We start from the raw sequence: 13,292 nt of genomic DNA, 5'->3' as shown, positions 1-13,292 counted from the left end.
GGTGATCTGCCCGCCTCAGCCTCCCAAAGTGCTGGGATTACAGGCATGAGCCACAGGGCTTGGCCTGTTCCCTGAGATTCTAGTCATAGGACTGACTTCATGTGTTTGCATTCCAAGGCATCTGGTAGGAGCAAAAACAAATCTACTCTGGAAGATTTCACCCTTAATGATGATATCACATAATACCCAGAGATAGAGCTTGGTCAAACAAGGACCCATAATCCCATATTATAAAACACAAGAGGCAACGCATCACTATGAGCAAGAAGCAACAGACACAGTAACGGACAAAATCAGACCCCCAAGGAATGATACTGCAATGATCAGATGTAGAATATCAAATAAATATGCTTAAAATACTTTTTCAAAAGAAGAAGAAAGGGGGCCGGACATGGTGGCTCATGCCTGTAATCCCAGCACTTTTGGGAGGCCGAGGCAGGCGGATCATCTGAGGTCAGGAGTTCAAGACCAGTCTGGCCAACATGGTGAAAATGTCGTCTCTACTAAAAATACAAAAATTAGCCGGGGGTGGTGGCACGTGCCTGTAATCCCAGCTACTTGGGAGGCTGAGGCAGGAGAATCGCTTGAACCTGGAAGGCAGAGGTTGCAGTGAGTCAAGACTGCACCACTGCACTCCAGCCTGGGAGACAGAGTGAGACTCCATCTCAAAAATAATAATAATAGAACAGAAGAAGAAAGAGATAATTTCAAAAAACACCAAGTAAATTAATAGAAATTTTAGAAATAGAAACTATAACCAATGAAAGGAAATACTCAATAGATGAGATGTAAATTGATGAAATGAGAAAAGACTAGAACATCTATCCAAAGACATTACCTTACTAGAGCTCCTAAAGAAATCTTCAAATGTTAAAACTATCAAAATGGAATTGCATTTTCAGCTAAAATATTACCCAAGAAAGAGACTTTAATAAAGACTTTTGAGAAACAAAGAATGAGAAAGTTTACCAAGAACAGAATCTCACTGAAAAAGTTCTCTAAAGGATGTACTTTCAGGTGAGGAAAGAAAGATCTGGTACACAAGTGAAAATGATAAACAGCTGATACACACACAGATAAGTCTTAGTATATACGACAACTCCCCCTCAACTCCCCAAAAAAGGTACTTGGGGGCAAAAAAAAATACAAACTGCAACTAAAACAATGGTGGAAATGATTATATTTAAAGCCATTTCATAATTTTATGCAAGAGGGAACTAGAAACACTAACTTTGGTTTCTGTTAATAATCATGTTAAAATTTTAAGATCAACCACTAAAAGAACAGAAATAGATTATACAGGTTGAAAGGAGAAAGCAGAATTTATCAATGCAACCTGGAAGAGGACAGGAAAGGAAAAGAAAAACAAGCGAGACAAACTGAGCAAAACAAGATAATAGAAACAAATAAAAATATGTAGATATTCTAAATAAATGTAAGACAGCCTAACATAATACTTAAATTTCATGTTTAGATTATAGAAAAAAACAGTGCAAAACAAAGCCCCAGCTGCATGCTGTATGGAAGTGATAGACTTAAACATAAAAGACACAGAAGATTAAAAGGTTGGAAAACTGTATTAGGCAAACATAAAGAAAGTTTCAAAAATGTCAGATACAATCAATTAGTCAGGATACTGAAGACGTAAACATCAGTAATTATACAGCTTGATCCATGAATGCGTTTCAAACCTACACCCAAGAAATTGGTGAATATACATTTTCCATAAAAATTAGCAATTTATGCAAATTGGCCACATATCAGACCACAGTATAAGTTTTAAGCAATACCAAAGAATCTGTATGGATGCAGACCACAACGGCAACATTTTTCTTGGAATTAAATATTTTATGAAAGAAAAAAAGGCCAATAACACTAAAGACAATTTTAAAAAAGAAAAACAAGATTAGGGGATTTTACCTACCAGATCTCAAAACATATTATAAAATTACAGTAATCTAAAGCAGTGCAGAATAGGCTAACAGAACAGAGAGCTCAGAAACAGTGCCTTTATCCCATGCAGATGTTCCTCAACTTATGATGGGGTTATGCCCCAATAAACCCATCACAAAGTCAAAAAATCATTAAGTCAAATCATCATACATTGGAGACCATCTGGCCAGGCGTGGTGGTTCACACCTGTAATCCCAGCACTTTGGGAGGCCGAGGCAGGCGGATCGTGAGGTCAGGAGTTCGAGACCAGCCTGACCAACATGGTGAAACCCCATCTCTAATAAAAATACAAAAATTAGCCAGGTGTAGTGGCACACACCTATAATCCCAGCCACTCAGGAGGCTGAGGCAGGAGAATCACTTGAACCCAGGAGACGGAGGTTACAGTGAACTGAGACTGTGCCACTGCACTCCAGCCTGGGCAGCAGAGTGAAATGCCATCTCAAAAAAAAATAGTGGGGGCCATCTGTATATGGAAATATGAAATACAGCAGTTGTGCCATTGCAGACCAGTGAGAAAGGAATAGAATATTTGATAAATGATGCTAGGACAGTAGCCATATGAAGAAACATAACATTGGATCCCAACTCACACCATTGACAAAAATCAGTACCAGAGATATAAATCAGTATGTGAATAGCCCAAACTGTAAATCTTTTAGAAGAAAATATAGAAGACAGTGTTTATTACTTCAGGAGAGAGAGAGATTTCTTAAACAAGATATAAAGAGTACAAACCATGTAAGATTGAAAATTCAGATTTTGCTGAAATTAAACACTTTTGTTTGTAAAAAGGCACCATAAATACAAGAAGACATGTTACAGACTGAAAAAGTTATCTTCAATACATATAACTAGCAAAATATTAACATCTAAAATATAAAAGAACTCCTACAAATCAATAACTGGAGGTGTATCTGATTCTAAAGCATATATTTTTTTTACCCCCGTATGTCATGTTTTCTACCCTTAACTGAATAAAATGAATTAAAATAGGCAATGCAGTTTGCAGCAGATCATTTGCAAAGATGACAGTGATTATTTATTTCATCTCTTTAAGCACAGACTTTTGTGTCTGTTTTGCCATTCCATGAATTTGGGCTGGTGTTGTGATTTGCTTTGACCAACAGAATGCAACTTAGGAGATAATATGTTAATTGTGAGCCAAGGCCTCAAGTGACTTTGCAGTCTCTGATCTTGCCCTGCTGGTAACTCTGAGCCCACCATACAAAGAAATCTCAAGCTAGCCTCCAATGAGAGACCCCAAGGAAAGGAGGCCCAGCTGTCTAGTCACCATACGTGGGAGTGAGTTAGGCCATCTTAAACCCTCCAGCCCCAGTCAAGCCACTGATCACAGAGCCACATGAGTGACTCCAGGGAAGATCAGCAGAACAACCAACCAGCTGAGCCCAGCCCAAACTGCTGAACCACAGAACAGTGAGCAAATTTGTTGTGTGGTAGGAGATAACCAGTAAGTGATTAGGGGGAATTTCATGATACAAGAAAGCCAGAAACACAGGAGTTGACAGTGGTACACCTCAAGGAAGCTGAGGAGAGACACCAGCATGGCAGGAAGAGGGAATTCAAGTGGGAAAGGCCATTGTTCTGACTCCCATACTTTAGGGCCTTCTCTAAACACTCCCAGCTTAAGAAATGCAGGCAACACCATTGTCAAGTTGTTTTTTTTTTTAAATCCCATACAAACAGAATTTAGCCACTTCCTATTCTAGCTTCCTCTGTACTACTCACAACAGTAGTAGGCAAGAGGCTTTCCCCTAATGATAGAAATTGAAGGAATTATCTTCTTTGTTCTGGACATTCCTGTCCCCACCTACTTACCAGGAAACAATGCACAACAGCTCTGCTACCAGTCAGAGAGGGAAGGCTGAAGATAAGGCTTGGCGGTGGCCAAAGAAGCAGCAGAGCAAGCAGAATGCCCGTCCATATTTCGGTACCAAGCACATGGCCAGGCATGCAGCAGGGGCGCAGGGGAGAGGGAAGAGGGCTCAATCTAGAGAGACAAAGCCTCAGGGAATGAAGAAGCCCAGAGCAGGACTATGGACCCTCTCAGACAGGGTCCATAGGCCAAGTCAAAAGCCTCCATAGAGCCGGGCGCAGTGGCTCCCAACTGTAATCCCAAACTCCTGAAAGGCTAGAGCAGTAGGATCGCTTGAGTCCAGGAGTTCAAGGCTGCAGTGAACCATGATTGTGACACTGCATTCCAGCCTGGGTAACAGAGTGAAACCCCAATTCTGCTTGAAAGAAAAAAAAAAAACTGCGGTAATGCTGTAAATAAAATTCATTGTTGTGAACAGGTAAAATCAATGCTTTGCCTTTTAAGTTACTTCCATTAATAATATTTTTGTCACTGTGAAAATGTTTGCAATCAGTACCTCCCACACACCATTAGCAGGACAGACAATGAGGAGACTTGGGAAAGTACAAACATATTAGTGTAAGTTTACGTTGAGATTTACCTTTCATTTACCCAGATTAGACACATCTACTTTGGCTTCGTTCAAGTCCATGTGAGACTTAAGCTTAAAGGAGGAAGAAAAAATATTCTGGCCTCGTGAGATGCCTTAACACTGTGTTTTAAGCAGATCCTCCAATTCAAACACTGACAAAGAGAAACAATTACAACACTACACTTAAGTCTTTTAAATGCCTGAGTTTAAATCCCTGATGGAAAAAGAACGACCGGGGGTGGGGGCAAAAGAAAGCTTAGACACTGTCTATAAAGCTATTTAGCTGGAACTCAACCGTTAGGATATAATTTTATTTTGCGTTTCAGTCATTTTACTGTTACAAGATTTTAAGAATTCCATATGAGCACCCATAATAAGATCAGCATAAATGCTCACCCGTCCAACAAAGCTAAAAAACAAACCAAAATAAAGAGAGAGAGAGAGAGAGAGAGAGAGAGAGAGAAAGAAAGAAAGAAAGAAAGAAAGAAAGAAAGAGAGAGAGAGAGAGAAAGGAACGTTACAACTTGAACTTGGTAGACAAATAATAACTTCTTTTTAATCAAATGTCACAAAATCTGTCTTTGTTTCCTATAGAGAGAAATTCAAAAATCCGTAAAAACTTACTAATCCTGTTAGCTTGTTGTGAAAGTCAAGTATAAAGTACATTAATAATCTTTAAAAATATCAAAATAGAGCATCTCAGTCTCCGAAACATGTTTTTCTCACACGCAGGATTTGATGGTGTCATCAGTCAAATCTCACTGGAAGTTACCCCGTGGCCTACCCCAAGCAGGCCATGTGCTGTGTGACAAGAAGCACAGCAGGCCGACAGTTTACCAGGCGCGCATGGCTCCAAATGTTATCGACAAACAAACAGAGGACCATGTGCTGCCCGGGTATCTGTGAGACTTCAGAGAACCTGAAGCCCTGGACCATATTTGTTTGTGGGAAGAGAAATCTGTGCAGTTCCTCTTCCTTTGCTGCCCCTCCCTGCTGCCTGACTGTCTTTGGTTTTCAGAATCGAGCTCCAGGCCATCTCCATGGAACATCAGACCAAAATAGAACCTCACACTTCCCGGGTACTGCACAGAGGCACGTCCCGCCCACGCAGACCAAGCGGCTGTCCATGCTCAGCACTTGGCAATTCCTCGCTCTGAAGCAAGGTGCCTTGGACTTTCACGGCTATCACAGAGGCCTTTCCTGTTCAACAAACGCTGTTTAATCTACTTCCTGCAGGAGGGACACTGGTCTGGACTGCAGAGCACAGGCTTCCACTTGGCATCAGACAGACACGCCTGAGGTTTATCAAACGGTCTGACTCTCCAACTCCAGCGCCGGCCCTAATTGCCTTTAACATGCCATGGGCCTGCTGTTAGCCACACGCACTGGGCTTTCTCCAACACAGTAGCAGGAATAACCATTTTTTGAACAACAAACAGCAGTTAGAACGCTGGAACTTTTATTATTTTTAAAGTTGTTACCTTTTTTTTAAATTTTTTTTTTGAGACAGAGTTTCGCTGTTGTCTCCCAGGCTAGAGTGCAATGGTGCGATCCCAGCTCACTGCAACTTCCGCCTCCCGGGTTCAAGAGATTCTCCTACCTCAGCCTCCTGAGTAGCTGGGATTACAGGCACCTGCCACTACTCCTGGCTAATTTTTTGTACTTTTAGTAGAGAGAGGGTTTCGCTGTGTTGGCCAGGCTGGTCTTGAACTCCTGACCTCAGGTGATTCACCCTCAGCCTCCCAAAGTGCTGGGATTACAGGCGTGAGCCACCGTGCCCAGCCTGTTACTTTCTTTTTTAGAGATAGCGTCTTGCCTTGTCTCACAGGCTGGAGTGCAGTGGTGTGATCAAGGATCTCTGCAGCCTCAACCTTTTGTGCTCAAGTGATCTTCCTGCCTCAGCTGCCTGAGTAGCTGGGACTACAGGTACACACCACCATGCCTGGCTAATTTTTAAATTTTTAGTAGAGACAAAGTCTCACTATGTTGCCCAAACTGGTCTCAAACTCCTGAGCTCAGGTAATCCTCCCGCCTCAGCCTCCCAAAGTGGTGGGATTACAGATGTGAGCCACAACCAACACTGGCCTCTGGCACTTTTAATGTAATCCTGTGGGCTACTCATTGAGGTAAACCAAAGGCACCTGCTTCGCCCCAACTGGTCAAGTGGAATTCTAGGGACAATCACTGCAGAGCTGCATGTACCATAAAAATAAAGTGAACGTGAACCCAAAGAGAGAGAAAAACAAGCGTTTGAAACTTTGGAAAGACACTAATGGTGTCACTTGAACTATGATTCTTATAATTTGCATAAAAGCTGGGGTTTTGCATAATTACTTTTATATAATTGCATTTATTTTTTCTTTGCTTTCTCTTTGATGTAAGAAGGAAAAACAAGGCCATAAAAGGGTATTTGTGTTGGAATTCTCTCAAATGCTTTATAAAACTTTTTTTTTTTTTTCCCTTGAGACGGAGTCTCCCTCCATCGCCCAGGCTAGAGTGCAGTGGTGCAATCTCGGCTCACAGCAACCTCCACCTTCCAGGTTCAAGTGAGTCTCCTGGCTCAGCCTCCCAAGTAGCTGGGTTACAGGCGTGTGCCACCACGCCCAGCTAATGTTTGTATTTTTAGTAGAGACGGGGTTCCACCATATTGGTCAGGCTGGTCTAGAACTCCTGACCTTAGGTGATCCACCTGCCTCAGCCTCCCAAAGTGCTGGGATTACAGGTGTCAGCCACTGCACCTGGCCTATAAAACTTTTTTAAAAACTATTTTACGTCTAGATTTGCTTTACTTTCCTATACTGATGTTCCCTGCAACATTTTCCTAACAGGGTGATAGAGCTATACCTTTTAATAAATTAGGCTGGTAGTTCTCAACTGGGGGAGATTTTGCTGCCCAGTGGCCTTTTGGCAACGTCTGAAGATATGTTTGATGGGCACAACTTGGGGAGGTGGCATACTATTGTCTTGTAGTGGCTTGCGGGGGTACTGCCTAACATCAACACACAGGACAGCTCCCCACAGCAAAGCATTACCTAGCCCAGATTCTTAATATTGCTAGATAAGATCAGTATTCAAAATAAATCACACAAGAACATAAGAGAGACTTTTTTGAAACCTCACACAAATACAGTTCTGCAACTTCCTATTCTAGCTTCCCGTTCACTGCTAAGATCTTTTTATAAAAGCAGCCACTGAAGGAACTATCTTTTTGTCCTAGACATCCTTCCCTTTTTTTCCTACCAATACGTACGAAAACAAATGCTTTGAAAAAAACCCAAACAGATGAAAGTAGCTCCAGTAAGATTGCAGCCAGAACTCGGGGATGGCAAACAGCCAAAGATAGGAAACTGAGTCTTACAGAGAACACTCAGGATAGACTCTCCTTATGCAGATCCTGGCTTTCTAAGCCAACGTGGCAACCCATGCAGCAGGCTTCCCTCGTAAACCAAGGAACGGGAGAATGGAGAATGTACTACAGGACCGCCTAACAAATTTTCATTACAAAAAAATCTCAACGAAGCAGATCACAAAATGTGATCAAGAAACTAGAGAAGGTTTGCATGTCACTGTAAAATTCCAATTATCTTATGATTCCACCAAGACAAGAAAAAGGGCGGGGAGCAATAACCAGAAAGAGCTGGTGACCTAAGGCAGTGGCTCCCAAGCAGGGCTGGACACTAGAACAAATGCAGACGCAGACCCCATCCCAGACTAGATGACTCCATGAGCTCTGAAAAAGGACCCAGGAACCTCAGATTTCATTTCTTTCTACTTGAGAAAGGAAAACATAAAAAGGTGTCATTCATAAACTTAGTTATCAGGTAATTCACCTGTTGCAGACTGAGGCGGCATAGAAGGCAGGGAGAAGACTGAAAAAGAGCAATCTCTGGTCATAGGCCAGGGAATCCTCCTGTGCCCCATAAGGGAATGGCTTCATATACAGAACATTTATTGAGCGCTTAGTGGGTAATATTCTAAACGCTTTACTTTTATGCGTCATTTAGTCCTTACAATAGCCCAGTGAGATGACAGGGTGGCGTTATCCCCATTTTATAGGTGAGGACACTGAGGCACAGAGGGATTAAGCATGACCAGGTTACGGTCATGAAGCTGATGAACACAGAAATGGACTGAGTTCTGGCCGGGTACGGTGGCTCATGCCTACAATCCCAGTACTTTCCGAGGGCGAGGCGGGCGGATCACCTGAGGCCAGGAGTTCGAGACCAGCCTGGCCAACATGGTGAAACCCGGTCTCTACTAAAAATACAAAATTTACCTGGGCGTGGTGGTGGGTGCCTATAATCCTGGCTATTTGGGAGGCTGAGGCAGGAGAATCAGTTGAACCCAGAAGGCAGAGGTTGCAGTGAGCCGAGATCCTGCCACTGCACTCCAGGCTGGGTGACAGAGTAAGACTCTGTCCCCCCGGCCAATGACTGAGTTCCAAAGAAATGGACTAAGTTCCAAAGAACTTGGTCCCAGGCCCTACTCTTAGCCACTAGGCTGTGATGCTTCCACATAGAAGAAACAAACCTCTCTATGAGAAAGCATTTCAGAAACAATACAACTTTGAAAGCTAATCCCATACTTACTCAGGGTTCTTAGGGGAGGACCTGGCCAAGTCTGCACACTTGAGTTTGTGAGACCGTGGAGCTCTGCAGGACCAGCCTCCAGCAGCCAGGCAGCAGCCAGCACTCACGTGGAACCCAGGGTCCCTGAGACTCAGCAAGGCTCTCTGTCAAGGACACCAATCATCCACCTTAACTTACTCCCATCAAACCTCAAACCTGCCACTCAGGATGTTTCCTATTTTTAGTTACTTCTAAATTTAGACTAAGGCTGTAGTCCAGCCTGCCCATTGTACACAATTTTCTTGGTTGTTTTCTATTTTAACTGCAGCTGTCTGTTGATACTGCTTGTCTCTGCCCCATCACGGAGCAATCTTTCAGTTATTTTATCCTGTTTACTTGCCTCCACTTTTATCTTCCATTGTTAAGTGGGGACTAGGAAGCAGAAGCAATTAGAAGGTAGATAGGCAGAGACCCAGGTGGGGAACTGAAGCGCCTTCTCCCCGCCAGCAGGTCCAATTGGGCTGCTACTTGACCAGAGTATTCAGAAATTCTTCTGAAATTTACTAATTTTGAAGCCAGTTTAGAAATCTTACCAAAAATAAATAATAAATAAAATAAAAAAAACAAACAATACAGTGGCTTTACTTTCATGCTTTATTCTTCAGTCAGTCTGATTACCTAACTTGACAAAGCAGACTCTGTTCTGAAGGAATTTTTTTATTTTTTTGACAGAGTTTCGCTCTTGTTGCCCAGGCTAGAGTGCAATGGCACAATCTCGGCTCACTGCAACCTCTGCCTCCTGGGTTCAAGCAATTCTACTGCCTCAGCCTCCCTAGTAGCTGAGATTACAGGCGTGCCACCACGCCCAGCTAATTTTGTATTTTTAGTAGAGACGGAGTTTCTCCATGTTGGTCAGGCTGGTCTCGAACTCCCAACCTCAGGTGATCCACCTGCCCTGGCCTCCCAAAGGGCTGGGATTACCCTAACCCTAATCCTAATGCCTAGCCTGAAGGATTTTTGATGATTGTAAAATTGCAAAATTTCAAGAGATAAAGCAATGTGGCCAGGTGCGGTGGCTCATGCCTGTAATCCCAGCACTTTGGGAGGCCGAGGCAGGCAGATCACCTGAGGTCAGGAGTTTGAGACCAGCCTAACCAACATGGTGAAACCCCATCTCTACTAAAAATACAAAAATTAGCCAGGCGAGGTGGCAGGTGCCTGTAATCCCAGCTACTCAAGAGGCTGAGGCAGGAGAATCGCTTGAACCCAGGAGGCGGAGGTTGCAGTGAGCCAAGATGGTGCCATTGCACTCCAGCCATGGGAACAAGAGTGAAACTCCGTTACAAAAAAAAAAAAACAAAGATAAAGCAATGAAAAAACAAAAAAACTACACTAAAACATAAATTGGAGCACAAAACTGAGTCATACTTATTATCATACTTTCAGCTCCATGCCTGGCACATAGTAAATAAATACTTAAAAAATAGTTCCGAGTTATGGCCATTTAATTGAAAAAAGCATAATAATAAACCTTCCAAAGATGATCCCAAAATTGTAGTTTTAATGTGTTTCAAAATAACGGCAGGGTCCATGGATTTAGTGCACAGCCTCCAAAGGTGAGTGGTCTGAAGGAGGTAACGTAGTCAGGTGTAAAGTCTAGTTGTTTAAAATTCCACCACACAAAAGACCAGACAGCAACTGTATACACAGAAATACACAGATATTTCTGAAATAGATATATATAAAATGCATTTTAAAAATCTTTTAAATGCATGTAAAGATTTGTTCAATGCATTTTAAACTCTATTAAATGTATTTTAATAGATTTTTAAGCAAACACATGTACATGTACATATGCATACACAGATTTTTTTAAAAAAAAGAAGAAATAGACCAACACATTAACAGTGGCTATCCTTTAAAAAACAAATTGTGAGCAATCTCAGTCATACTTTACATTAGGGGACAGCAAGTTTTATGTGTAAAGGGCCATAGAGTAAATAGTTTTGGCTCTGCAGACTCTAAGTCCTTGTCACAACTACTCAACTCTGCCATTGCAGAGGGAAAGCAGTCAGAGACAAGGTGTAAATAAATGGCATGACTGTGTTCCAATAAAACTTTATTTACAAAAACAGGTGGTGGGCTGCTTTTAGCCTATGGGTTGTAGTTTACCAACCTGGTTTTTTTTCTTTTTTTTTTCCATATCTGTAACGCAGAAGAAGGGCTCAGACAGAAGAAAAATATCCAAAGAAAGTTGAGTACACACTGTTGCTTATACCACGTAGGTGCAAGCTTATAAAATCCTTTAAATAATCTAATCTAACATAACATGTCTCATTCAAAGTCATATTCCAGAAACAACTGTATCTGTGAACCGTTTGATGGGGTCGAGCCTGCCATCTTGTGGTCACATGAAACAACAGCCTTTATGGTCTTCATTCTCCTTTATTAAGGGTACACAACTCACTGGAGTCACTTTTCCAAAACGTGATTGAAATGTGGGGACCACAATAACACAATGAGTCAAGGAAGTCAACTGTAACTGAGGGCAATCAATTTTCTGAAGCTTCAACTTGTCAAAATATTCCAAGGAGTCAATGAACAAAAGAATGAGGGCTCCTGCTTCCTCAGCAAGCCAAGCTTCAGAAAACGATTTGAAAAACAATAGCAGGGCAAGAACATCCAAGGACCCAAGAGGCTTCCATTTCAGATTTTGAACGGAACCCTCTTTTTTTTAATCCCAAGCTTTGAAAAGAGAAAATAATGACAAAACCCCAACTTGCTAAATCAACCCAAACCCTAGAACCCAGTCATGGAGAAATAAACGATAGCAATCTATGCTGCTCATCTGTTCCATCATCCACTCACTCCCTTGCTGAACAAGACGGGGCCACCCACGTAGTGAACCACACGTAAAGAGCCAGGAAGACGAAAATGAGGAATAGAAATCCAGTCTCAGGAAACACATTTAGGCAAAAAGAGAGACACAAGCAAGTAAGAATCGCATGATCTAATGAGAGCCCACATGGAAGTCAAACGTGCAGGGGTCGTGGGGGCCCAGAGGACAGAGCTAACTCTGTGGGGTCACAGGAAGACTTCGAAAGGCAGGTGGCACTCACACTGCTTCTAGTAGAATGAGCACAGGTTGCCAGAAGGAGGGGGTGAGGAAGGAAGGGCAGGGGGGTCACTGATGGGCTCAGGTTCAGCCTTCAGGGTGAAGAAGTCCAAAAGACAGAGCAAACAAGAGCTCCGCACACATTTCCACTCTGGGCCTCTCAGCATCTCAACTCATGTCCTCTCAGACAGTAGGAAAGCAGGGCTGGGTGGTTTGGAAGATGACGACAGAGAAGGTAGGACTTAGTCTCAGCATCTTATGTGATTCCCAGCACTTGTTCTTTTTTTTTTCTTTAACAGACAGGCCTCTGTCTCCCAGGCTGGAATGCAGTGGTGCAATCACAGCTTCCTGTAGCCTCAAACTCCTGGGCTTAAGCAATCCTCCTGACTCAGCCTCCCAAGGAGCTGGAACTACAGGTGCTCTCCACTGTGTCCAGCTCATTTTTTTTTTTTTTTTCCCATACAGATAGAGTCTCATTATGTTGCCCAGGCTGGTCTCAAACTCCTGACCACAAGTTATCCTCCCACTTCCGCCTCCCAAGTGCTGGGATTACAGGTGCGAGCCACCACACGTGGCCCAATTCCCAACACTTCTGTGCCTCCGTATCTCTATCCACAGCCAAAGGCCTCTAAACATTCACCTTTCTCCAAAATGAGAAACAGCAGAAGCACTATAAAGCTGCCCATGGGTGACAGGTGGATTTGTAGCAAAACAGTTCTATGAGAAAAGAAAGATCCCTCTGCCTTTGAAATTTCAACAGGAAATGCTGGGCCAGTCATCAGCACATCTTGTGCACACATTTTATACCACCTGCCAGACAGAGGCACTCACTGAAACACACAAGCCGCGTGATAAACCCCCAGGTCGTGGCAGAACGGAGTTCAGACTCACCCCCAGCACCACCCCGCACAGTCATACCTGGGTTGCTGGTGAGAAAGGCGAGGGGGCTCTCGCCGAGGTCCGCAGGGCCGTCCACTCGGTGGGGAGGGCTTTCCAGCAGCTCCACTCCTTCCTCCAGCTCGGGGTAGGTCCTCACCAGGAGGCCCAGCGAGGGCTGTGAGAGGAAATCTTTGAGCATAGAAGAGTTCAGGGCGTCAGCAGCACGATTATTGATCTCAAGAATCTCATCTCCTGCTTTCAGGCCTGCCAACGCAAGATGGAAAATTTTTAATTTCACACACATAATCA

At 43.1% G+C, this 13,292-nt stretch overlaps 1 protein-coding gene across 6 annotated transcripts in view; it reads right to left on the bottom strand.

Moving 5' to 3' along the window:
• TIAM1 (TIAM Rac1 associated GEF 1) overlaps positions 1-13,292 on the bottom strand; it is a 348,490-nt gene that overhangs the window by 50,369 nt on the left and 284,829 nt on the right. For all 6 annotated transcript variants that reach the window (XM_037990630.2, XM_073009856.1, XM_073009851.1 and 3 more), the window contains one exon: positions 13,023-13,247. In XM_037990630.2, the coding sequence (XP_037846558.1) occupies positions 13,023-13,247 (225 nt within the window). The remainder of the gene's footprint in view (positions 1-13,022; positions 13,248-13,292) is intronic.

This window comes from Chlorocebus sabaeus, chromosome 2 (genome assembly GCF_047675955.1).
Source record: "Chlorocebus sabaeus isolate Y175 chromosome 2, mChlSab1.0.hap1, whole genome shotgun sequence".
In the NCBI taxonomy this organism is placed as follows: domain Eukaryota; kingdom Metazoa; phylum Chordata; class Mammalia; order Primates; family Cercopithecidae; genus Chlorocebus; species Chlorocebus sabaeus.
This window is presented reverse-complemented; position numbering and strand designations above follow the sequence as displayed.